The sequence below is a fragment of the Anser cygnoides genome, chromosome 2 (genome assembly GCF_040182565.1).
Source record: "Anser cygnoides isolate HZ-2024a breed goose chromosome 2, Taihu_goose_T2T_genome, whole genome shotgun sequence".
In the NCBI taxonomy this organism is placed as follows: Eukaryota; Metazoa; Chordata; class Aves; order Anseriformes; family Anatidae; genus Anser; species Anser cygnoides.
The window spans coordinates 163,747,735-163,773,773 of record NC_089874.1 but is presented as its reverse complement, the minus strand read 5'-3'; the positions used below and the strand labels follow the sequence as shown (position 1 = coordinate 163,773,773).

At 40.8% G+C, this 26,039-nt stretch overlaps 1 protein-coding gene across 6 annotated transcripts; it reads left to right on the top strand.

Moving 5' to 3' along the window:
• Positions 1 to 137: 137 nt before the first annotated feature.
• Positions 138 to 26,039, top strand: MAPK15 (mitogen-activated protein kinase 15). 6 transcript variants are annotated; one of them, XM_048052567.2, is made up of 13 exons: positions 144 to 276; positions 3,653 to 3,751; positions 4,173 to 4,202; positions 6,566 to 6,656; positions 8,154 to 8,284; positions 8,443 to 8,606; positions 11,599 to 11,738; positions 13,794 to 13,851; positions 15,751 to 15,888; positions 16,751 to 16,856; positions 20,040 to 20,340; positions 20,806 to 20,957; positions 25,149 to 26,039. In XM_048052567.2, exons 1-13 carry the CDS (start codon positions 208 to 210, stop codon positions 25,350 to 25,352), a joined length of 1,683 nt encoding a protein of 560 aa, XP_047908524.1. In that variant the 5' UTR covers positions 144 to 207; the 3' UTR covers positions 25,353 to 26,039. The 6 variants fall into 6 exon arrangements, with proteins under 6 accessions (XP_013056297.1, XP_047908524.1, XP_047908526.1 ...); XM_066990988.1 differs by having other exon boundaries at positions 211 to 245; XM_013200843.3 differs by lacking the exon at positions 8,154 to 8,284 and having other exon boundaries at positions 138 to 276.

Here is a 26,039-nt window from a genome sequence, read left to right as displayed (position 1 = left end):
ACACCTCCTCACAGCCGCACCGCCGAGGGGGAGCGGGGAGGACAGGAGGCGGGGGCAGCCGCACCGCCACGGCAGCGGCCGCCGGCCGTCCGGCCGGGGTCGCGCTCTGCGCCTGCGCCGTCCGGCGCGGCTGTTTCCATAGCAGTGGAAACCAACGAGGCGGGTGCGGCGCGGGGCAGCGCCGTTTGCTGCCTCGGCTCCCCCGCCATGAGCGTGCCGGAGGTGGAGGCGCTCGTCTCCCAGAAGTACGAGATCAAGAGGCGCCTGGGCAAGGGGGTGAGCGCCTCGGGGGCCCTTGGGAGCCTGGGGAGCTGCGCGGCGGGGACCTGCGCTGTAGCGCGGGCACGCCCTCCCGGGCCGGTGCCCAGGCCGGTGGCGGCTTTGTCTTCGGTCTCGCTTCCGGCCCCGGTCCCTGCCTCTGACCGAAACCGCGTCTAGTGTTGGATGTCTCGGAGTGAAGCCAGTTGGAAAAAAAAAAAGAAAAGGGCTTTGTAATGCTTATTAAACCTTTAAAAATCACAAATCGTATTACAAATAACAAATCGATAACTTTCTGGGACTTCTTTTTTTCTTTTTGTTCTTAAAAAAAAACAGTAATTAAAATGTTATGATTGTAGCATATGAAACTGAAAATAGGTCTAAATTTCCCACCAGATTTTTTTTTTCTGTACTTTACTGGGAACCATTCCCACTTGCATGTTTTATGCTATACTTTTGTGTTTCCACACAAAGCAATGCTAGTACACATAGTACACCTAGTTTATTAGTGAAATGAGTCTGAGCCTCAAAAAGATTTTCTGTTTGTATCTGTCAAATTCTTTCACATTTACTGTAAATCCACTGTTTAAGGTATAACGCCACATCAAGTAATTTTTTTCACATAAAATTACATATTTTTATGTGAGCCAAAGCTCGCTTCTAGGATCTGTCTTGGTCTCTGAGCCCTTCTTGATTTAGCTGTTTTTCTCTGTTCTGGCAACTCTTTGCCGTTGTTTAGCTGTGTCGACAGCAGTAGTTAACGCATTTCATGTGCAATTACATGGGGGCACTTGAGAGAGGTACATTGTCATCCTTATCCACTAAGACAATGCTTTGTCTGTTCTCATTTTGAAATCAAGATCTTTCCTGTGGCTGTATTTCGTTCCAGGTTTGCCTCTGACTTGAGGTTTGCAGCCATACTGTTAGTGCTTATCAGCTTTCTCCCTCTGACTGAATGTAATATATCTTAATGTGCTATGTTCTTTGAACAAAATTGGCATTATTCTTTCATCTGAAAAATTAAATTGAGGATTCTATTTGGAAACTGTTTCACAAGCATACAGTGGCGTCCTTAAAGGACTTTAGTGGCTTCAGGCCACCACTGACATTATCAAAACTGCTTGTCAAGCTCTTAACTCAGGTAGTGCCAGTCTCCTAAATACTTGCATTTTCTGCCTCTCATACGCAGAAAGCCCTATATGTATTGGCAAGATTCCACAGCTGATGAACTTATATGAGTGCTTAAAAGACTGTTGAAAGGCCCTGAAACAGGTGAGGACTGCCCAGAAAAATAGAGCAGAGAAGTGCAGCAGCAAGGGAGATAAGCTGTTCCTTCATAGTAAGGGAATTTAAACTGTTCATAATCTTTTCAAGTTAAAAGCTGTGTTGTCTACTGAGGGAACAGGAAATTTATCTTGAGTTTTCCCTATTCTAGATGACTGTTTTAACTAGTATGATACTTGCAAATGGTGATTACTCAGTTTACCTTATGGTACAGATCCATTTTCATAGAATCATAGAATATCCCGAGTTGGAAGGGACCCATAAGGATCATCGAGGCCAACTCCTGGCACCACACAGGTCTACCCAAAACTTCAGACCATGTGATTAAGTGTACAGTCCAAATGCTTCTTAAACTCCGACAGGCTTGGTGCAGTGACTACTTCCCTGAGGAGCCTGTTCCAGTGTGCAACAACCCTCTCAGTGAAGAACCTCTTCCTGATGTCTAGCCTAAACCTCCCCTGCCTCAGCTTGACACCATTCCCTCGGGTCCTATTACTGGTGACTAAAGAGAATAGATTGGTGCCTTCCCCTCCACTCCCCCTCGTGAGGAAGCTGTAGACCACGATGAGGTGTCCCCTCAGCCTCCTCTTTTCCAGGCTGAACAGGCCAAGTGACCTCAGCTGCTCATCATACATCTTCCCCTTTACGCCCTTCACCATCTCTTTTTTTTTTTTTTTTATTTTGGGGTCATAGATTTGAATCTTAAGTTTCCACATTCTAGGGAATGCCTTATGTCTGCACATCAGGGTCATTTGTCACTCAGTTGCCCAGTTAATGTTTAAATATCTTTACAAAGTAAAATAGCTCCAGTATATGATAGTGAGTGATTTTTGTACTTAAATACTCAGTTAGTGACATCAAGGCAGACTTCCAAGAATATTTGTGGTCCTGCAATATGGGTTCAGGTCCTTGGCTATGCATCATGAAGTGCAAGCCATTGGAGTATATGTACATCAAATCAGTGTTTTAGTACTAGGTTGTTGGCGATTGTGTTGTCTTTTTTTTTTTTTCCATTTCATTTTCAGGAGAGGATGTGTTGTTCAGGATCTTAAGCAGACAAACCTATCTGTATGAGCGATAGATGTCTATTTCTGGTCACATCAGCTATGTAATTGGAAATATCCTTTCTCTCTGTTTTCTTATATTATTTTAACTTCATTTTACTATACTCTTTAGATTTCTCTCCTTTTGCGTGGTTTCTGAGAATAGGAAGTTCAACTGTTTTAGGAAAGACATTCTTAATATGGCAAGCCTGTGTTTTGCAGCAGAAGTTCTATTAATTGATAGGGCAGTTTAGGATTAGTCATGGCAGTGCTGAAACAGAACAGCGATAAGTACTTCTGGAAATATAGTGCATGGACACCTGTTTAATACAATACAGCTAATGAGATGTATTGCTATTGTTGTGTGTGTATGTTGATGATGTTTGCTGTATGTCATGGGTCTGATGGTTGAAGATGATTTCTTAACCAATAGACACTAAGAAGATATTTCCCATACAATGAACTTATTCCATAAGTTTTTACCTTGTGGTTGTTTTATAGTCACTAGAGTCATCTTTTTATGCCTTTATTCAAAATCATAACCCAGAAATAGGAAGAACATTCTATTGTGATCTGATCTAGTGATTCCTATGTCATAACAAGGTTTATTTCTTAGAGATGAAAACATTCTCCTTGGAACAGCATGTTGTTGTTGATATTTCAGCATGGGGTGAAGAGGAAACTGTCATGTTAATGGAAGACACATCTGTGGAGACTTTGTCAAATACACTGAAACTATCTCTGGCTCAGGTAGATCCTCAGCCAAAAATAACTAGAGGCCAGGAAGCTGTAAAGGGGGATCATTGTTATATATTTACTCATATACATCTGCTATTGGCTGCTTTGGGGGCCAGGATGCTGGACCTTGTGGTCCTTTGGTCAGACACGATATGGATGTTCGTAGTTCTCATATCAACCAAGTAGTACTTATTGGCCTAGTTTCTCTTTCTTCTAGGTAGCTGGTGATTTGAAGCTCTCTGTTGAGTTCATTCTGCTTCTGTGCTGAAGGTTTGAACTCAGTGTAAGATGTTGTAGTACACTATTCATTTGTCCTTCTTCCTCCCTAGGCTTATGGCATTGTATGGAAAGCAATTGATCGCAGGACAGGGGAAATAGTTGCTGTTAAAAAGATTTTTGATGCCTTCAGGAACAGAACAGATGCTCAGGTGAGGTATCATTCTTATAACATGTCCTGAGGGGATATGGTGGGAATTCATCAATACTTTCAGGATTTATGTCTCCAAAAGATACTAGTTATTTGACAGTTATGTAGTAATATAGTCTACAGCTACAATAGGATAAAAAGGAGCAATAAATGTCAGGCTTTGTATATCTTAATATCTACAGACTACTTTTTGATGTCACTGAGGAAAAAGTGTCTTTATAGGCATGCACAATTTGATTCTCCCTAGTCTAGAGCACACTTGTGACTCTCTAGGGAGCAAACAGTTTTTTCCAAGCCTGCCTACCACATGGAGTTTCCATTTACCGTAGAAATGAGAATGGGTTTAACTCTCTCATTGGAAGTCCATACTCTCTTTTGTCATTCTGTTGATATGATAATAAATGTTTTTTGTTTATTTCTAGAGAACATTTCGAGAGATTATGTTCCTACGGGTAAGGTCCATTTTTTCCTCCTACTCTTTGATTTTTAATTATCTCTGTTCACATATTTTCTTCCCATCCTTTTTCAAAATGATCATCATTGACATTTCTTTTCACTTCTTTTCTGCAATGTCTTGACAAGGAGTCTTTGCATGACTGGGCAAAAGCACTGGAATGAAATGGAGAGTTGGTCTTGTTTTTCCCTTTAGACATGCCCTGCTTTTTCACCGTTTTTTAGCCATATACCTTCTCTGTGATCAGCATATAGATTTGCACTTTCTGTCGCTTCTTCCTTCCTTGTGACGGAAAGTATTTTTCTTAAATTTTAAATGCCACTACTCAGAGATGGGGCTGGGGCATGTAAGAAGATTACATGCCAAAATGTTTTTCCTCCATCACATGGAAAGAACACATCACATTGCCTGGAGCATCTTCCCTATAAGGAAAGACTGAGAGACCTGGATCTGTTCAGCCTTGAGAAGAGAAGACTGAGAGGGGATCTTATCAATGTTTACAAATATCTTAAGTGTGTGAGACAGTGGGATTCGGCCAACCTCTTTTCAGTGGTTTGTGGGGATAGGGCAAGGGGCAATGGTCAAAAAATGGAGCACAGGAAGTTCTGCACCAACATGCGAAAGAACTTCTTCACGGTGAGGGTGACGGAGCACTGGAACAGGCTGCCTGGGGAGGTTGTGGAGTCTCCTTCTCTGGAGATATTCAAGGCTCATCTGGACACCTACCTGGGCAACCCACTCTAGGGAACCTGCTTTGGCAGGGGGGTTGGACCTGATGATCTCTTGAGGTCCCTTCCAACCCCTAAGATTCTGTCGTTCTGTGATTCCGTGATTCTGTGTGAAAGAAACTTGACCACTTGAAGTAATCAAAACAAAACTAAAAATGTAAGTTCTGTATGAAATTACTTACAGCTGCTCATGTTTGAATATAGTTAACCACATGCTGGGCCTAATTACCTTAGCAGTGGCATTAAAATTACTTGTCCATTCCTCCATAAACTTACCATGTAGAAACATCAATGTTTTGGAATAGCGATAATGTTGTTAAAATATGATTAGCTAAAGACACAGACAAGGCAGGGCTCATAGGCTGTTTCCTATGACTGTCGAGTTTTAGTATGAAAGATATGAGATTTTTAAGTTTCCAATTATTCTTTAAGCCTGAAGTAAAAGCAACAGTCAAGAGCTACAAACATGTGAGAATAGTTTCTGAGAGGTTGATTCTGAGTTAGATCATCTCTGAAAGTGTAGCACTTCTGGAGTAGATGGATGGAGGAAGAGCTGTGAAAAGAAATAGGAGGTTATCTCTCCTGAAGGAAAGACCAAGACGTTTTGGGAGAAGGTGGTTAATGTGCCATTAAGCCCGTACTTTCATGGCTTTTGGTTCTCAATAGTCTTAAGAATTTTAGTTTACACCTACTCTTTTTGAAGGTTTTTTAAGCTCTAACTTAAAATTCAGGACTGAGAAATCAGAGGGTGAAAGTTGTAAAAAATATTCTTTCATTGGTAACTGGATGTTTTTCTTATATTGCTTGCCTCAGCAAATTCCTTCCTGTACATATTGATTCCTTAGTTTCATCTGTATGTTTATCATAAAGACATTTGATGCACTTGATGAAGTTCATTATATTTGAGAAACGTTGATTCACAATCTGGGCATTTTGATGATTCTTTTCTGAGTGATAAGTAGTATTTTCTACAAAGGGTAGCTCATGAAAATATTGGCATATTGTGAAGTGTTCACAGTGTCTCTAGCTGTGAAGAGGTGTTAGCTATAGGAAAAAAGCTGTTAAGGTTGAGGACAAAGTAAATGGTCTTGACAGTATTGTCAATCTGCAAATGTGAGGACAGAATTCATCCCCAGTTTAATATACTTGTATTTCTGTATCTCTGAGTATGGTGGCTGTCTGATCTCCCATTGCAATCAGTTCAATTACTGCAGTCTATATAGTGCTTCAGCCTGCCTTCAAATAAACCCTTTCTGGTTGGTTGGGATTTTTAATTATGAATGGTGATGGCACCTCTGTTAAATTTGCACTACCACAATAATTCTTTACCTTCAGTAGGAAATATAAGATGCATAATGTTGACTAGATTTTATCCATACATGCTGTAGAGGGATTTTTAGTACTAATTTATATATCATACAGAGTTTTAGACTGATTTCATACTGGTTGATGACTGGTTTCATACTGGAGCAAGCTTAAATAAATTTTCAGTATTTCAGTAGAAGCATAATGAAGGAAATAACATGTTAATGTTTGTGATAGAGAATATTACAAAATGAAATAAATTATACTACTTTTGGTGATTCACAAGAAAGACACTTGATTTTGACAGTTGGGTCTCTTCCCTCTGCAGGAATTTGGAGAACATCCAAATATCATCAAGCTGCTTGATGTTATCCGTGCTCAGAATGACAAAGACATCTACCTCATCTTTGAGTCCATGGGTGAGACTTAGTGTTGTGTCAGCCATTTAAATGCATCCTGTCTTATGAGTTATCTTTGTTCCTGCCTGTGGTAGTAATGTGTTAATGATTAACATGAATATTCATGTAAGTAGACTTGTAAGTTGGAGCAATACAGGTTTTTTGTGTATACCTGTTGTGATTAGATGGGAATAGCTGTGAACCTTTGAAGGGAATGAGAGAACTGGCTGGTTGAGATGGAAGAAGGAAGGCAGCGAGCAACTGATTAGAAGGCTTACAGAGACAGAAGAGATAATAGAATAGAATATAGAAGAGACTACATGCAGTTTTACTGTAAGAAAATTATGCAATAATGGAACAATTACTGTAGCATAAGCAGCAAGTTGAACTGACAATACAGAGAGACTGCAGTCGCTGACTCATACTGATTCCAGTCCCTAGTGAGGTTCCTTGGGGCTCCATTTTAGGGCCAATTCTCTTTAATGTTTTCATAAATGACTTGGGTGCTGGACTCGAAGGTATACTAAGTTTGTGGACAACACTAAATTAGGAAGAGCTGTTAACTCCATTGAGGGTAAAGAGGCCTTGCGGGGAGATCTTGACAAATTAAAGATCTGGGCAATCACCAACTGCATGAAGTTCAACAAGAGTTAAGTGTCAGATTCTGCACCTGGATATATGTACAGACTGAGGGATGATAAGCCTGGAGAGCAACCCCATGGAAAGCAATCTGGGCGTTCTGGTTGACAGCGAGTTGAATATGAGTCAACAGCATGCTCTGGCAGCCAAAGGGGCAACTGTATCGTGAGGTGCATCAGGCACAGCATTACTACACACCCAGTCAAGGGAAGTGATTGTCCCACTCTACTCTGTGCTGGTGCAGCCTCACCTTGATTACTGTGTGCAGTTTTGGAAGAAGGACATAAAGATATAAGAAGGACATAAAACTATTAGAGAGGGTCTAAAGGAGGGCTGCAGAGATGGCGAAGCATCTGAAGGGCAAGATATCTGAGGGGTGGCTGAGGTCATTTGGTTTGTTCAGCCTACAGAAGAGGAGACTGGGGAGCAACCTCATCGTGGTCTACAGTTTCATCGTGAGGGGGAGTTGAGGGGATGACCAGTTTATAGGACTGGAAGGAACAGCATGAGGCTGCATCAGGGGAGATTCGGGTTGGATATTAGGAAAAGTTTCTTCACTGAGAGGGTGTTTGGGCACTAGAACAGGCTCTCTAGGGACATCCAGTGTAAGAACATTTAGACAATGCTCTGAGACAGGTGGTTTGATTTTTGGGTGGTCCCATGTGGAACCAGGAGTTGGACTCGATGATCCTTGTGGGTCCTTTCCAACTCAGGAGATTCTATGATTCTGTGACTCTGTTGCAGTACTATCAGTCATTAAAGTGTTAACTTCCACTGAGAATGCACTTGGAAAGTTACAGTTTGTACAATGGTCTGTTCTGGCCTTGTTTTGAGGAACATATTCGTAACTTGATAATCCTTTACTGATGTGTATTACAGAGACAGATTTACATGCTGTGATTAAGAAGGGAAATTTACTGAAAGACATCCACAAGTGTTACATTCTCTACCAACTTCTGAAAGCAACTAAATTCATCCACTCAGGAAATGTTATTCACAGAGATCAGAAGGTATATTTCAGTCACTAGTCTTTATCCTTCACTCAAGTTTTGTGTTAAACACTAAATGGAAAAGTATGAAAAGAATGAGACTAGTATAAGAACCTTGATAATAACCTTCTGCAATTCAGAGAGTAAAGAGCTTATTAATTTTCCTTTGTTCAATTCAGCCTTCAAATATCTTGCTGGATGCAGACTGCTTTGTAAAACTTTGTGATTTTGGACTGGCCCGTTCTCTGTGTCACATGAATGAGGATCAAGGCAACCCTGCCTTAACAGAGTATGTGGCAACACGCTGGTACCGAGCCCCTGAGATCTTACTTTCCTCTCGGAGGTAACTGCTTGTTATGAGTAAAGGGATGGGATTGTATAATTTCTTCACTGCTGGGAAAAGTAATTGACTGGGAAGTCTTAAATCTTTTAATTTCAGATGTCACCAGATGCAATGTCTTGTCACAGGTTCATTTCCTCAGCATGCATTTAAACTTCTGTTCTGCAACAGAAAAATCTCTCATTTCATGTACATTTCCTCCCTGGCTTCTTAGATTGCCAACTTACCTACATTATCAGCTCATCTGTTTGTTGTCCTTTTTCCCACCAGACTTATTCTTTATCCCCTTAAATCTGCATCTTTACAAAATTTTGAGTACTTCAGTCCTCTTTTTCCAAATTTTTCTTTAAGGACCCCAGGAAGCAGGTTTTTCGTCTTCATTTTGTTGCTCCTTTTCAAGCACTGCTTTTCTTTTCCCTGCCAATGGAGTTGAAAGTTTTAGCCTATTCCACTTTTCCCTAAAGAGGATTTTCCCTAGAGTATTGCTGATACTTCTCTATTGTTGTAGGTTTTTGTTTGTTTGTTTGTTTTTTTTGAGGGGGAGTGTGGGTGGTTGGGGAAGGTTTTTTTCGGTTTTTGAGTTTTTGCTTGTTCATACTGTCTTTTATGTTTGGTTGCTCACTTGCTTAAGGAACTCTGCAGCTTCTGCTCTCCTTCTAGGACTAGGGAAAGAAACTTGAAGTGAAAAGAAGCTTGTCTCAGCTGTAACAGCTAATACGGCAAGAAGACTGCAGATATAATTTCTATCAATTTCCAATGAGGGTGATGCATAGCTAGCTGAGGGAAATTGAAATTATTAATCTTTTGCTTTCATTGTAGATGCTTCATTTGGGATGATACCACTCCTTCTCTGCTTGCTGCCGCAATAACAGAAAGCAGAATAACTGTTATGGGATGTTCCCATTCTGTTATGTGATGCATGGGCACACAGCATAACTGTCTTTTTCTTTACAACTCACTGAAGCATATTTAGCCATCAAGCTATGAGAACAGACCTACTATTAACACTTCAGAGTTTCTCATCCCATTTCTAGAAGTGGTATTTAGTCTTCCAGAATTCTTCATACATATTTTGGCTTTGTTGGATGAGTGCATAGTCATCCGCAGTCCAAATGTCTTTTTGAGTTGGCTGATGTAAGCTAGCTTCTGTTTAGCAACTTCTCATTTGAAAGAGCTTTTGCCAGGTTATGTTTCAGGACATTTGAAGGTTATTACTTTCTAGGAAAGAGGTGAGCTGCCTACCTTAAAGGTAGATAAGATGTGAGATATGAATCTGTACATGGACAGTTACTGTAGACCAGTTACTGTATAGTACCTAATTGTCTGTGATATTAGTTTGTGGCTCACTAGCCTGGTCCATCATATGATCTGTAGCATCTAAGTCAGTATCAGGTCTCATATTTCCAGATGAGCATATGTAGTCCAGCATATAGCAGAAAAAAAGAAAAAAAAAAAACACAGAAAAGGTGGGGGGGTGAGCACAGAACAGAGAATCTAAAGTATGTAGGACAGCGTGAGAGAAAATGGTCATCAATTCTGAGTCTTCACTTGGAGAGACGGAGAGTTCGAGAGCAGAAAGGAGTATATAATGAGATGGCATTCAAAAAAGAAGAGCAGACTGCATGGAGCTGAAATCTTGTGTGTGTGTGCAGCTTGGTACAAATACTGCTAGGACATATGAATCTATCTAGTAGGCAAAAAGGTAAGATCATTGCCTTAGGTAAGTTAGCTTTCAGCTTTCATTTTCTTAATGATTTCTGTTTCAGAAATTTCCTCCTTCTGGTGCAGATCTGTGTTTCAGATTATATCTCTGTATAGCTTTTGAGCATGATACAGCCTTTAGACTATTATCCACTCCTCCTCTTTCATGTGGGTGCCAATGATGTAGCCTGATGGGATCCACCTCTGTCAATGGGAGAAATGTTTCTTGGCCTGTAACCTGGCAAGACTGATTGAGAAGGCTTTAAACTAGGATTGATGTGGGAGTACCATTAGGGATACTGTGGTTAAGCCAAGGGATGGTACAGCACTGTTTTAGGGTGGCAAGGTTCATAGGAGCATCTATGCCACTCCAGGGAGCACTGCAAGTTCAGGAACACATCTGAAATGCTTGTATAAGAGTGCACACAGTATCAAGAACAAATGGGATGAACTGGAAACTTTGGACCTTTCGTAGAATTATGATATCATCGGTATTAGTGAGACTTGGTGGGATGAGCCCCATGACTGGAGTGCTGGGATGGAGGGCTATTGGCTGTTCAGGAGGGATAGGCAGGGCAGGCAAGGTGGAGTTCAAAATTTTGGGGGTAAGGAGAAAAAAGGTCAGCAGAGTTGCCACTCTGGACTTTAAGAGAGCAAACATTAAGCTTCTCAGAGAGCTAGTTAGCAGTGTTCCCTGGGAATTGGATTTAGAGAGTCCAGGGGCCCATGAGAGCTGATTGCTCTTCCAGAGCCACCTTTTAAAAGCTCAGGAGCAGGCAATCCCATTGTGCCACAAGTCAAGTAAATGGGGCAGAAGACCGGCCTGGCTGAACAGGGAATTCCTTCTGGAACTAGGGAAGAAAAAGAAAATACATGACCTCTGGAAGCAAGGTCTGGCTTCACAGAGAGAGTGCAGAGCTGCAGTTTGCATCTGCAGGGAGAAACCAAGCAAAGCCAAACCTTTCTATGATTCTTAACAGTTGTTTCTAAACAGCAGCTTGTATCTTCACTATTGATCGTGTGAAATGTATATATTCCCTTATCCTAGTATTCACTTTTAATATAGTTCCTTTTCTGGTTTTATAGAATAGACTTTTAATATGGTAAGTCTTTTTTCTGTTTTGCTCTTGCCACTTTCATAATTCACCAGTGTCATTCACTTTATAATCAAAACCTGTGAGCATTCATACTCAAGGAGTAATCAAGCTTATTTTTCTAGCAAAATAAGGTAATGTAGATGATATGAATACCAGGTACTGGAAAAATAAACCTAACTCTGTTCTTTTATTTGTAGCTACACTAAAGGGGTAGATATGTGGAGCATTGGCTGTATTCTGGGGGAACTGCTACTTGGGAAACCTCTTTTTCCTGGAACATCAACAGTGAATCAAATAGAGCAGATCTTGCGGGTCATTCCTGCCCCATCCCGAGAAGGTAAGACTCTTCTATGGAGAAAGTTATGTAGAGAAGAGATAAAAAGAGTGAAAGCAAGCAGCCCGGCTGGATCAGGAAGAATATATCTGTTGTAGGTTATTCTAACATCTTCCCAAGGAAGCTGAAGATTATCTGTGAAATGTTATTGTTAGAGGAAAATAGGCCTATACTTGATTAGATGAGAAACAAGAACCAGGCCTTGAAAACATTTTTGAGATTTGTAAGATGATAACAGTTTAAAACGGAGTACCATACTGCAGAGGGACTTCTGTAGTAACAGTAAATTGGACTTTTCGGTCTGGAAATCTAAATACAGAATTGAAAGCTGGAGAAAATATATTTTAAATCCAAAATTGATTATTATTATGATGGTCTTCTATAGCTTCTAGTCTAACAGTCTATACAGGTTACTAACTTTTGCAACATAACATGTTCTGACTGAGCTAACAAATAGTTTTTAGAAAGATAGCTAACTTTATGTTAAGAACATGTTTTAGATAATTCTAATCTAGTTTAAATGTATGTATAGTTTTTCTTGGAGATTTGGTTGCTGTGAATACAATATGGATGAAAATGTATATGAAAACACCAAAACTAAGGTTAGAAGAATAGCCTGCACTAATAACAAAAATGTGAATAGCATTTTAGGACCATTCTCAGCAATATAATTGAAGAGTGTGTTGCTAATGTCGTGACCGGAAGGCTTGCACTCTGATAAGACCACAGGGCAAATGACTCCCCATCAGAAAGTCCTGTATCCTAAACACAGCAAGAAGGTTGTGAGACACATTTCTTTTTTTGCTAGACAAACACGTACAAAATAGACATATGTTCAAAGTATTTCAAATGTGGAAAATTAAACTAATAATAGCAACTTAACCTAAAATCCCACAGCAACTGTTCATTGTAACCAATCAAAAAGAACCCCAGAGGCGCAATGAAGAAACTGATAGCTGGTATCCCTTGTAGTCTGCTTAAAACACAAGTGATTCAGGCCAGATCATCTTGCCTCAGATATCTTGGTGTTTCTAAGTATGTAGGTATAAGAGTACATGCTTATGAAATCTACAAAAAAGTAAGTAGGAAGCATGAAAGAGCATTTGTAAGTCAGTATTCCATCCCCCCTTCCATAGGATTTCCTAATGAGCTTTCTTAGGCTAATTTCTTCTTTCGATGTGTACATGGGCAGAGGCCAGTGGGATGAGGTTCAACGTGGCTAAGTGCGGATTCCTGCACTTTGGTCACACCAACCCCATGCAACACTACAGGCTTGGGGCAGAGTGGCTAGAAAGCTGTGCAGAGGAAAAGGACCTGAGGGTGCTGGTTGATGCTCACCTGAACACAAGCCAGCAGTGTGTCCAGGTGGCCAAGGAGGCCAACGGCATCCTGGCTTGTATCAAGAACAGTGTAGCCAGCAGGACCAGGGAGGTGATCGTCCCCCTGTACTCAGCTCTGATGAGGCCGTACCTCGAGTACTGTGCTCAGTTTTGGGCCCCTCACTTCAAGAAAGACATCAAGGCCCTGGGGCGTGTCCAGAGAAGGGCTACGAAGCTGGTGAAGGGTCTGGAACACAAGTCCTGTGAGAAGTGGCTGAGGGAACTGGGTTCTTTAGTCTGGAGAAGAGGAGGCTCAGGGGAGACCTTATTGCTCTCTGCAACTGCCTGAAAGGAAGGTGTGGGGAGCTGGGGGTCAGCCTCTTCTTGCAGATAACCAGCGATAGGCCTAGAGGGAATGGCCTGAAGTTGTGCCAGGGGAGGTTTAGGTTGGAAATTAGGAGAAATTTCTTCTCAGAAAGAGTAGTCAGGTATTGGGACGGGTTGCCCAGGGAGCTGGTGGAGTCACCGTCCCTGGGGGTGTTTAGGAAAAGGTGGGACATGGTCTAGCAGGTGATATCAGTGGTGGGGATATGGTTGGACCAGATGATCTTGGAGGTCTTTTGCAACCTTAATGATTCTATGATTCTTATGTTAATATCAAATACTTGCTTTCCTTCATAAACTGTATAGCTCTGGTAACCCTAATCTTAGCATTAATGGTATCTTTTCATTATTCCAGATATTTTGGCTATGCAATCAGATTACAGGGCCTCAGTTATTAGCCGCATGAATTCCTGGTAAGCTGGGTATATTAAATATGTCTCAGAAGTCAACAATCTACTGTATAATGTGGACAAAAAAACCACCTGTTGTTCACCTTCCAGAGTTCACCAGTAGAAATGCTTTCTGCTCTCTGCACATTCACCTGACTCTAGGGAGGGGATGTAAAGTTTAAAAAGAAAAGAATGATGAGAAGAGCGATGACATTGTAGTATGGGAGTAACAAAGCAAAAATGAGGTTGGACCTAGATTCGAAGCTATCGTCATGTGTACTTTCTCAAAATAATAATTTTTCCTATCCTGACTTTTTTAGGTATCTAATGTCATTGGTTCACACATGGAAAGCCTGATAATTCTGCTTAAGTAAATTAGTCAGTTATTACATACCTGATTAGTAAAAATTAGGAAACTTAACATTCTTAAGGTCATAGAAAGTTAGTCACTAGTCTCTGAGTACTCTGTACTCATATGTGACATGGGCATCCCTCCTCATCAGGGACTCAGCATTACCAATAGCCCAGCTATGTGTGGTATGAGTTCTCTGACTGCTTACCGATATATCTGTTTTGGGGAGTATAAGGCTCTGGTGGATACCAGTGCACAGTGTACCCTAATACCATCAGGGTATAAAGGCACAGAACCCATCTGGATTTCTGGAGTGACAGTGGGTTCCTAAAAGTTGTCTGTGTTAGAGAAAGTGAGCCTAGCAAGCAAGGAGTGGCCAAAGCATGCTATTGTGGCTGGCCTAGAGGCTCTGTACATTCTTGGTATAGACTACCGCAGGAGAGGCTACTTCAAAGATTCAAAAGGGTACCAGTGTGCTTTTGGTGTAGCTGCTATGGTTACAGAGATTAAACAACTGTCTACAACTGCCTAGCCTCTCAGTGAATCCTGTAACGGGGCTGCTGCATGTCAATGAGCAGGAGGTGTGGAGGTGGGGATGTGAGTAAGCAAGCAAGGGACTTAGCTGCCAACTAGGGTCAACCCAACGCAGTACCTCTGAGCTCTCTTGTTTCTATAAACCTTCTACACACAGTGGAAGAAAACAACTGGAAAACTCCATTCATTCCTAGCTGAAATGCACTTTTTTTTTTTGACAGTCCTACACCTAGATTTTATGCTCCTTTTTTCACCTGAAAATATGGAATACAAATGGCTAGGTTCTGATAGACAGCGCTAGCTAGGTAAAAGAACAAGTGAAATCTTGTTCATGATTTTTTCTGAGCCATTCAATCCAAATCCAAATTCCATGTTGGATCATTTTTCTAAACTAAAAATAATGTTGTCATGGAGTAATAAAATGTTTTAAAATATGAGTAAAAATAATGTTTTAAAACTGATTTTTCAAATGATTCTATGATTCTATGAAATGTATTAAATATTGTCATGTTTGTTATGTTAATAAATATCTTCAGGATTTAAAAAATGCAAAACCAGATTTTTAAACTTAATCTTTTCATTGCAAATGATCTAGAAATATATTTATGTGGTCTTAGGGTTGGATTCATGGAATCAGCATTTCAACTGAAACATGCAAGTTAGGAGTCTGGGCTTCCTGCATTGTCAAAAAAAGAGAAGAAGTACTTCCACAAGACTGATTATTACTCTGTGTTCTGGCATACTGACCTGTATCTCTCTTTCCACTGAAACAAGAGAAAGACTAGTCTTAAAAGTTAGGTAGGCACTTCATGTAGGTTCATAGCTCTGAGAGGGAGGAATCCAAACCTAACCAAAGAGGTAAAAGTCTTTATCATACTCACAGACCTGTGCTTTTGAGTGTTCCAGAATTATGACACACTATTTGTGAGTGAACTCTGGAGACAGGTGTCACCTTGATGTGATTCCCAGAACTGTAATTCATGACTTACCTGTGAGTTAGACACTGGGTTCTTATATCATTTTTTCCTGACTTCTAGGCAACGAGTAACATTTGAAGAGATTTTACCATCCTCTACTCCTTTGCCTGCCTTGGATCTTCTGAAGAAACTTTTAGTATTTAACCCTGATAAACGGCTGACAGCAGAGGAGGCCCTTCAGCATCCTTATGTGAAAAGGTGAGACTAATATAGAATCATAGAACAGTTTGAGTTGGAAGGGACCTTAAAGATCATCTAGATCCAACCTCCCTGCCATGGGCAGGGACACCTCCCACTAGACCAGGTTGCTCAAAGCTCCACCCAGCCAGGCCTTGAACGCTTCCAGGGATGGGGCATCCACAACTTATCTGGGCAACCTGTTCCACTGCCTCACCACCCTCAGAGTAAAGAATTTCGTCCTTACATCTAATCTAAATCCACCCTCCTCTAGTTTACTCCTTGTCCTATCACTCCACTCCTTGACAAAGAGTTCCTCCCCAGCTTTCCTGTAGACCCCCTTTAGGTATTGGAAAGTTGTTATAAGGTCTCCCTGGCACTTTCTCTTCTCCAGGCTGAACTACCCCAACTCTCTCAGCCTGTCTTTGTAAGAGAGGTGCTCCAGACCCCTGATCATCTTTGTGGCCCTCCTCTGAACTCATTCTAATACTTCTGTGCCCTTGTGCTGGGGGCCCTAGTGCTGAATGCAGTACTCCAGATGGGGTCTCACGAGAATAGAGCAGAGGGGAAGAATCACCTCCCTTGACCTGCTGGCCATGCTTCTTTTGATGCAGCCCAGGATACGGTTGGCTTTTTGGGCTGCAAGTGCACATGTATCAATGTGCAGTTTCTGCCGCTGTCTGCTGAAATGGTATAGAGCTGCTTTTGGAACAAGTTTCCTTTATATCCATGGTAGAAAAAAAGACAAAGCTAAATCCTAACTCTCTCTAACCCTATTTAGACTAGAAATCACACTAGATGATCTGACAATCCTTTGTAATACCATATTAAACTGTGGAGCTGTTTTTAGTCTTAGTGACTTTATATTGTGTTGTCATCTTAGGTTTCATTGTCCTGCCAGGGAGCCCTCTTTGGATTATGATGTGATTCTTCCTTTAGGTGATGATATCCAGTTGTCTGTGGCAGAATATCGAAATAAATTGTATGAGGTACGTTCTTCTATTCTATTTTCTGAAATCTCAGTCCTCCAGGTAACCTGTAATTCTTGACACACTTACTGATTTCTGTCATTTTCTTCTATTTCCGTTCCCCTTCCATGCTTACTTATAGGTACAGCTTGGTGCTTCTTATCATACTGTCATAATTTTTTAGAGAAGTGTTTAAATCTAGATTCCCACTGGGAAAAGAAAAGTCTGTAAAGCCTGGTGTCTGAGAAAGACTGTGTTAGAGGAAAATATATTAGGCTGGATCCAACAGCCTAAGAAATGAGGCTGTTGCCACTTGGTGTCCCCAGGTCCAGCCAGTAGAAAGCCTGAAGGTGTTCCCTGTAGGCTCAGGCACACAGAGAATGTAGGCACACTACATATATACATACAGAAATGGACAGCCACACAGGTCACAGACAGACAGACAGAACACTCACACAAACATAGCACCAATAGCCTCATCCTACTCACTTCTCTGGCTGAGCAAAATGGAAGTCCGCTACTGAGAGTATGTGCACACTGGATCCCTACAGCAACTGGTCTCAAACACTGTCTGACCAGTAGCTGTCCTCTGGATCCTAGGCCCCCCAGTTACTGCACTTGAACATATGAGCCCCCGAGACTGCAGTCCTACTCTGATTGCTGGTATAGACCATGCACGCATACCTATACAGCTGCACTGGATTTTCTAGGCCCTTTAGCTGATGTTTCTTGTGCTCTCACACCTAGAGGTACAGAGGTGCTCTCATCCCCTTAGAGATGCACTCACCTCTGTGCTCCCAGACTATTTGAGCCATTCACTGACTAGACTGGCTTGATCTGCTAGCCATCACATCACCACCAAGGGCTGATGGCTCTGCTGAGACAGCTCTGGGAGGGGCCCAGTCAAAGTGTTTGCTTCCCCGGAGTCCTTAATTTGAGTTCCCATTTGCCATTGTGCACCTGTGTTCCTCTCAGTTTGTGCAGATGTATCTTTGGCTGGTGGTTCCTGTGAATTGGCCTGAGTGCAGCTTGGCATGGTATTATTTGGGGTCCCCATCCTGGTTCTCTTTCTGGGCTCCTTTGTGAATTTGCATGTAAGCTTTTATCACATATTTATGTTTATTGCTCAAGAGTAGTCAAGTGCCATTGCATGATGCACCACATACACAGAACAGTCAGGTTTCAGAATTACAGAATCACAGAATATCACATGATGGAAATGACCTGCAGTGAACATTAAGTCCCTGGCTCCACACAAAACCACCGAGAAGTCAAACCATATGTCTCAGAGTGTTGTCCAAATGCTTTTTGAACTCTGTCAGGCTTGGTGCCACAATGGCTTCACTGGGGAGCCTGTTCCAGTGCCCAAAAACTCTCTCAGTGAAGAACCTTTTTCTAATATCTAACTTGAATGTTCCTTGATGTAGCTTCAAGCCATTCCCTCGGGTGCTGTTGCTGGTCACTAGAGAAGAGAGATCAGCGCCCCACCCTCCATTCCCCCATGTGAAGAAACTGTCAACCAGAACACCCAGCTCCCTTTCCCTGGGGTTGCTCTCCATCCTCTTGTCCCCAGTTCTGCACATTACAGAACCATTGACAGAGGAGGAGAGGAGGAAGATCAAGTGAAGGATAAGCGTAGCTGATGTGCTAATAATAAAAGACAGCGATATTTTAGTAGCCATATTGTGAATACATTAATGTGGGAAAATAATAGTACTTGAAAAATCAGAAAATAGTGTAATAATCAAGGAAGAAAAAAAGCTGATACAGGACTTTTAGCTGTACAGGGGAGAAAGGAAAGGTAGTATTTTGATGCTATTTGGTAGACATGTTAAGATCAAAAGGAAAATAAAAAGCTGACAGTAATTTGGCAGTGGAGAGGTACATCGGTGAAATAATATGAGTAGATGACATCTGCTTTAAAAAAACAGAGCAAGAGAGAAAAGATGAGAAAGACTTAGAGAAACTTCTGCAGGGAACAGAAGTAACTAAAGTAACTGTTTAAATGTAATGTTTAAAGGAATGAAAGAAGAACAAAATTAAGGTAAATCAGATTTAATTGTAGGACATAATGGACTGAGTTGAATGGTGGTGTGAGGCAGTAGGAGGAGGATAGCAACAGTGAATGCTCTAACAATGGAATAAAAGGAGCAGCAAAAGTGGAAGTAAGTCAAGATTTCAGGATGAGAAATTGTTTTGGGCTTTTTTCCTTTTTTTTCCAGTGAATATTATGTAAATATTATGAGGCAAAGTAGCTGGAAGATGGTGAGAAGAGCAGGAGCTGGAAAGTGAATGTAGTAAAACAGGCATTGGAAAGAATGTCAGTGGGAAGAAAAGATTGAGAAGGAAGCTTAGAGATCAGAAAATCTAAGAATGAGAAACATTGATAAGGGTGACCAGCTTCCCAGGGAGAGAGAAAAAGTGTTACTGCTTCTATGAACAGCAATTAAAATTTTTAAAAAGGAAAAAGAAAGTTGTTTTTTAAAAAAGTTGAATATACTGAACATTTCTTTTAAGGTCTTTAAAGGAAAAAAAATTAAACTCTACTGTGAAAAAGTGTTAGGAGTCATGAGCAGATGACTGAATAAAATGAATACTGAGTATAGGTAGAAAAGATGTTACAAACATCAGTAGATCATTCACAGATAATCTAGGTACAAGGTTAAGAAACAAATTTTGACTAATCCTAACAACAGTGTGCCAAGTTCGGCATGACTGTGATCAGAGGAGGGTGAGAGCAGGTTGTCTGTACCAAGACTCCAAACCTCAGCAAGGATTCTAATGCTAGATAATAGCCATGTAGAGGTAGGTGAGATTATGAACTAACTGCAATGTATGTTCCTCTGACAATTTAAAAATTGACTTGGCAAAATTCTAGAAAGAGATGGTAAGAAACAGCATAGTGTTAACCATTTTTTGCCATATAGATTCTGCCTTTCTCGTAGCTAATGGCAACTTTATGTAGTGGTATTCTCCCTAAAGATGCATTGAAGTTGCCTGTTCACCCTATCCTTTTTCCTAAGGCTTCAGTCCATTCTTTCTTTCCACTAAGAATATTATTTCTATCTTCTTTCCAACCCTAAATTAATTTTAAAATTATAATTGTTACATATCCCATGAAATAAATTATTTGCATTTTTTTTTTTTATTCTTCTGCTTTGCTGTGTAGCTGTGTTAAGTCTAACTGACTTTTCCTTTCTGTAGATGATCCTTGAAACAAAAGTAAATAGCCATCCAAAGGACCAAATGCAGAGAGAAAACATTCAACTAAGTCAATCTCAATCCAGGCCATTTCTTCCATATTCCAATTCTGTGACTTTACCCACCAGGAAGAGCCAGAGAGAACCAACACCACCTCTTCTAAAAAATCCACAAATGCGTAGTGGAACTACAACTAGTGTCCAGCCGGAAGTATCCATCCAGAGTGAAGATTTAGCAAGATCTTTATGTCAGAGATCAAGGATCAATGTGATATACAATCCTATAACACACATTGCTATTCAAAGTAGGTACTACCATCCTGCAATTGGATGCAATCCACCATAATGAGGCATTATTATGGGGAAGAAAGAGGAAAATAGATTGAACGGGGAAAAAGAAACTGAGAGAATTAACAGGGCAAAATGAGAGTGAAACTGTGGAAGGAAAATGACATACGAGCAAAACACTGTTGAATGAGTTTTGAGTGTGTGATGTTCTTTTTAGCTCTTGGCTGCCTCAGTCTTGACTCTTTTCCTTTTCTGTTTTCTCTTCGGTTACTTCTCTGGTGCTGTTTTCTTTTCCCCTGCTCTTTGGAACCGGTTTTGTTTGCAACTTCTTTCTAATTTTATTCTGAATATTTTTGTCCCATTAGTGAGATGAAGTGATGTGGCAGAGGCTGACTCAGTGTTTACGCTCTGTCCCTGCTTCAGTTAGTGTGTTCTGTGTCCTCATGATTTTCCTACTTTCTCTCATGTTTTTTCTCCTGCAGGTAATGCAAATTCTGGTGCTGTGATCAGGAACCATTCTGCACCACATCATCAACAGGCAAAAACTTCTAACAACGGAAAACTGGGGAGACAAATCACATGGGCAAATGCAAATGCTCAGCTACTTCCTACAAGTGTACAGAACCTCTGTAATGTAAGTAGCAGTCCTGCACAGAAAACAGATAACTTTTCAGGGACCGAAATGACGTAGACAAAAAATATCTTGATTTGCAGCTTCATAAAGATACTTACATGAGAGGCAAGTCATATTGCTTTGATAGTTACTAAATTACTAACTGTCCATCAGTTAAAATTACTTATGATAAAGATATACATGATAAAGATATATACAATTTCATTGCCTGTATCTAGTGTCAGTCAAATGGTACAGGTCTTGTACTGAATATGTTCCCTTTACTAGAGCACTGAGGAGTGTGCTAACTGATGTTTCTGGAAATAACTGGTCATAACTTACCTCTAATATGCAGTAGATTGAGACAGAAGCTTGAATATTCTAGTCGTCTGTGATGCAATACCTACGTTTCCAGTGTTATGTCTACTAATGAAGTTTACAACCCTCAGCTAAGTTCTGTACAAAAGGCAGCGTGTTGAGAGGAAGACCATGTAATGACCAGGAAACATCAAGGAAAGAGATGTGTCTTAAACCTTACATCTCCAACATATATAATGCTGATCTTCAGCTAGTCTGGGTTTATAAACACAAACTTTCCCCTGGAATTTTAAGTCTAACCGCAGTCTTTCAAATGAAGCCATTGTCATCTCTGACTTGAGTAAGAGCATTTCAGTGCCTACAGGTTCATGCAGGAGTTCCATGAATGACCGTTGAACTTAAATACAGGATTTAGGTACTTTAGAGAACACGAAGTAATGCAGCCTTTTGTAATACTAGTTTTCTGCCTCATAAGCAGGATTTTTTTTAATAATCAGCAATGTGTACTGGCAGCCAAGAGGGCAAACTGTATTTTGGGGTGCATTAAACGTAGCATAGCCAGCCATCCAGAAGAGGCAATTCTCCCACTATACTTGGCATTGATGCAGCCTCACCTTGAATATTGTGTACAGTTCTGGGCTCCACAATATACAAAAGCTATTAAGATACTTGAAAGCGTCCAGAGGAGGGCAACAAAACCAGTAAAAGGGCTGGAAGGCATGTCCTGTGAGGACACTCGGGTTGTCTAGTCTGGAGAAAAGAAGGCTAAGAGGTGACTTCATTGCTCTCTACAACTTCCTGAGCAGGAGAAATGGAAAGGGAGGTATAGGTTTCTTCTCCCTGGTAACCAATGATAGAATGCAAGGGAACAGCACAAAAGTGCACCAGTGGACGTTCAGACTGGATATTAAGAAAAATTAACCACCATGAGGGTGGCCAAACACTGGAGCAGACTTTCTGGAGAGGTGGTTAACATGCCAGTCTGTGTTCAAGAGGCATTTGGATAATGCCCTCTCTAATCATAGGATCATAGACCACCTTGGGTTGGAAGGAACCTTAAAGATCATCTAGTTCCAACCCCCCTGCCATGGGCAGGAATGCCACAGTAGGTGGTAGATCAGATTGCCCAGGGCCTCATCCAGCCTGGTCTTGAACACCTCCAGGGCTGGAGCATCCACAGCTTCTCTGGGCAGCCTGTTCCTGTGCCTCACCACCCTCTGAATGAAAAATTTCCTCCTAACATCCAACCTAAATGTCCTCTCTAGTAGTTTAAAACCATTCCCTCTTGCTCTGTCATTGTCTTACCGAGCAAAAAGTTGCTCTCCATCTTTTTTATAAGCCCCCTCTAAGTATTGAAAAGCTGCAATAAGGTCACCTTGGAGCCTTCTCTTCTTCACGCTGAACATCCCCAGCTCTCTCTGCCTTTTTTCACAGGGGAGTAATATGCTTTAACTTCCGGTTATCCCTGAAGTGGTCAGGCGGTTGGACTTGATGATCTTTGAAGGTCCCTTCCAAGTGAACTATTCTATTCCATTCTAAATATTAATCACAATGGATCATAACTGTCAGTTAACTGTAATAAAAAAGGTAGAATTTTCTCTGCAAATTCTCTTCCTGTTTCTTTTTCCCATCTTGAATTTTTAACGCAACTTCTTTTGAGATGTGCTAAGATCTATGACCATACTTTCCTTCGCCCTTTTTCTAGAGGACAGTCTAATTTTGACTCCATTCTACTTTCAATTTTATCACTTCAGACAAGTGAGAATTTGAACACCATTTCAAATCACTGCATTGTTCGGGTCATCATCAGCTCCCTTTGACTTCAAGAATCACAGATCAGTTGCTTTTAAATTCTCTTAAATGATGGTGTGTGAAGTCCAGAGCACGTAGGTAGCATACTCCTTTTTTAACCTGATTGACACAGTTGGATATTCCAAATTTAGCTGGAAAATTTGTACTACCTTTGTTACCAACCTAATGGACTGCTGTTGCTTAACAGTGAAGGTTTCAGTCCTGTCCCCTGCTCCTCCCTCTTCTTGCTTCCTTGTGCAAATTCCTATGCTCATTGGGTTCTTAAATGACTCTGTGCCCCTGCTTTTTCTTTCTCCTTGAGCTAGTTGTCTGCTGACAAACTCAAGGAGAGCCTAGCCAACACAAGGTGATCAGAAGTTCATGGCAAAAGAAGATGGAATAAGGCACCACAAATTACCCTTTTTGTGACAGTAAAGATTGGATTATTTATTGTGAGACTTTCTCACATCCCCACAAACAAATACTTGAATATCTACATGCTGGAGTTCCAAACCATTGAAAAGGTATGCTAAGTGCAGTTCAGTTGGATGAAGAGACTTCTGACAGAAATTCTGACAGATGCCACTGTCAAAGAAGAGTCAGGTGGGATCAGCTGCTTTGTATCAGCATACAGTATCATACCTTAAAACAGATTATTTCCCTGAACACAGCTCTGAAAGATCAGAACTATTTCAACCTAGAAACAAGCTGAGGACAATGTTAAGCATCAAGCTTGTTCTTAGTAATAGCATCAATAGGCGATTACTCCCAGGCCTATGGAACTGTATGTAATTCTGCAGTGCAGAGTCTTTAAATTTCAAATTCCCCCCAACAACATGAGTAGCAAATACGAAAGAGTTCTAACCAAGTGAAATACAGCTTGTCTCATCAGTCCCCTAACCCAGCCAGTAACAGCAATCTGTTGTGATTGATATGAAAATATATACGAGTAGTTGCTCAAAGGAGACATGATTTCTACAAAGTTCAATGTAAGTCCGCATGTGCACACTAACAACCTACCTTTCAGCCTTTCTGCCTCGGAATCCCATTCAAAGCTTTCTGTGAATAATAGGGAACTATTTATTCCACATGTGAGGAACAAGTGTGGAACCATTAATTCCACAATGTGAGATTGTGGAGATTGCTGCATGTGCAATTATGTATATAAACAATGTGTTCTGAAGATTCCCTAGGTACTGGTGACTAACTTCATGTTACTGGAAGCACGTAAGAGGGAGAAGATCATGCTACATGTGCCCTGTGCTTTGTATTTGTTCCCTGAGAGGCTAACACTGGCCATTGTCAGAGGCAAGATATTGTGGTGGGCGCTCATCAGCACTGTGGCTAATCATGTGTTAAGTGAATGTTGACTTTTCCGTCTTTCTTGGTCAGCCTCAGCAGGAGCTGAAAAGTTCTGACATTCCAGCTTGCTCTACATTCATTTTACATTTATTTCCAGTATCAAGTCAGGCTCATGAAACTCTTGTTCTCAGCCATTTGACTCCTATAATGGCTGGGGCAACAGCAGTCAGTGCCACACTTAGTGAGAGGAAATGTGGCTTCCAGTTAACTAAAGCAGTTCACTAAGCATAAGCTGCAGTGAAACAGCTGTCCTTTAAAGCTGCAGTAATATATACAGTAATGTATTATGCATTTTAAAGCGTTAATACATGATTAACTTTTCCCCACATGGGCTAATGCCCATAAGCAATTTCCAACTCAGACACTCACCAAGCCATTCGATTGGCAGAAGCCAGGAGGATGTACTGGGAAATGATGAGGATGACCTGTCTTTTGTACATTTATTTAAACCATTCACTACCACTGAAAACAAGATACTAGCCAAGCAGACCTTTGAACTTTTGCTCCAGTGCTCCAATGCTGCTAACTCATTCCTGATACACCCATTTTAAAACCCTTCTCCCTCACATCATTCTTGCCACCCTGTTCTTAATATTGTGAAACACTCTATTTTGTTTGTTAGTCAATTAACGTTCATGATCTGTTCTATTCCACAGCTGAAGCAAATTCTTTGTTCCTTACTTGTATTTTAGAATGCCGATTACAGATTTCTAACTGTCTTGGTTTTTGTTTCTCACACAGAATCCAAGAAATACTCAGTTTCACAGCAAAGATGTTCGTCCCCTTCTGAAATCCAGTAAAAAGATGTTCCAGGTTACTGCAAATATGGGAGCTGCTGGTGATCCAAAAGCATCAATGGGCAGTTACTCCCAGGCCTATGGAACTATATGTAAATCTGCACTGCAGAGTCTTCCAATATCAAATTCTGCACAACAACATGAGTAGTGAATATGAAGGGTCCTAACCAGGTGGAATACAGCTCATCTCATCAATCCCCTAACTCAGTAACAACAAGTGAGAGCCAAATATAACAGGAATTTTACAGTTACCCCAGGTGAAGAGAAATGCTTTATTCATTGCATGGAACAATGTACCACTTTCCTTTGGACAAACCAACAGGGAAAAGAATCTAATCTCTTTGCCTTACAGTCTTCCCAGACAAGGACACAGAACTATTTGCTCCCCTAATCTGAGAACATTGAATACTGTCAGTTCATATTCCTCATTTTAATTATTGCAAAAAAATTACAGAAAGTTGCAATGTTTTGATGCTTGACTGTCTTTAGATATATTCAGGTTTCTTTAGCAGCTTCGGGTGCACTGCCTAAGTCCAGACTTTTTTTGATCAGAATAAGTAACTAACTGTTTGCTGAAGACCAAGAAGACTGAACAAACCCTTCACAGGTAACATTAAAGCCCTTCATACACTAATTTCTATAGGACTCTTTCAGGGTAAATGAATGAACCTGAATAAACAAAGGTAATGGTGGCCTACTTCAACAAAATCAAGTAGAGAAGTATTTTAAATATATGTGGATTCTGTTAGAATATTGAATACCCTACCTACCATGCATTAATATATTTTGTAAGTGTTGCAATAATAAATTCTTTATATTGCACTAAAGAAAAAAA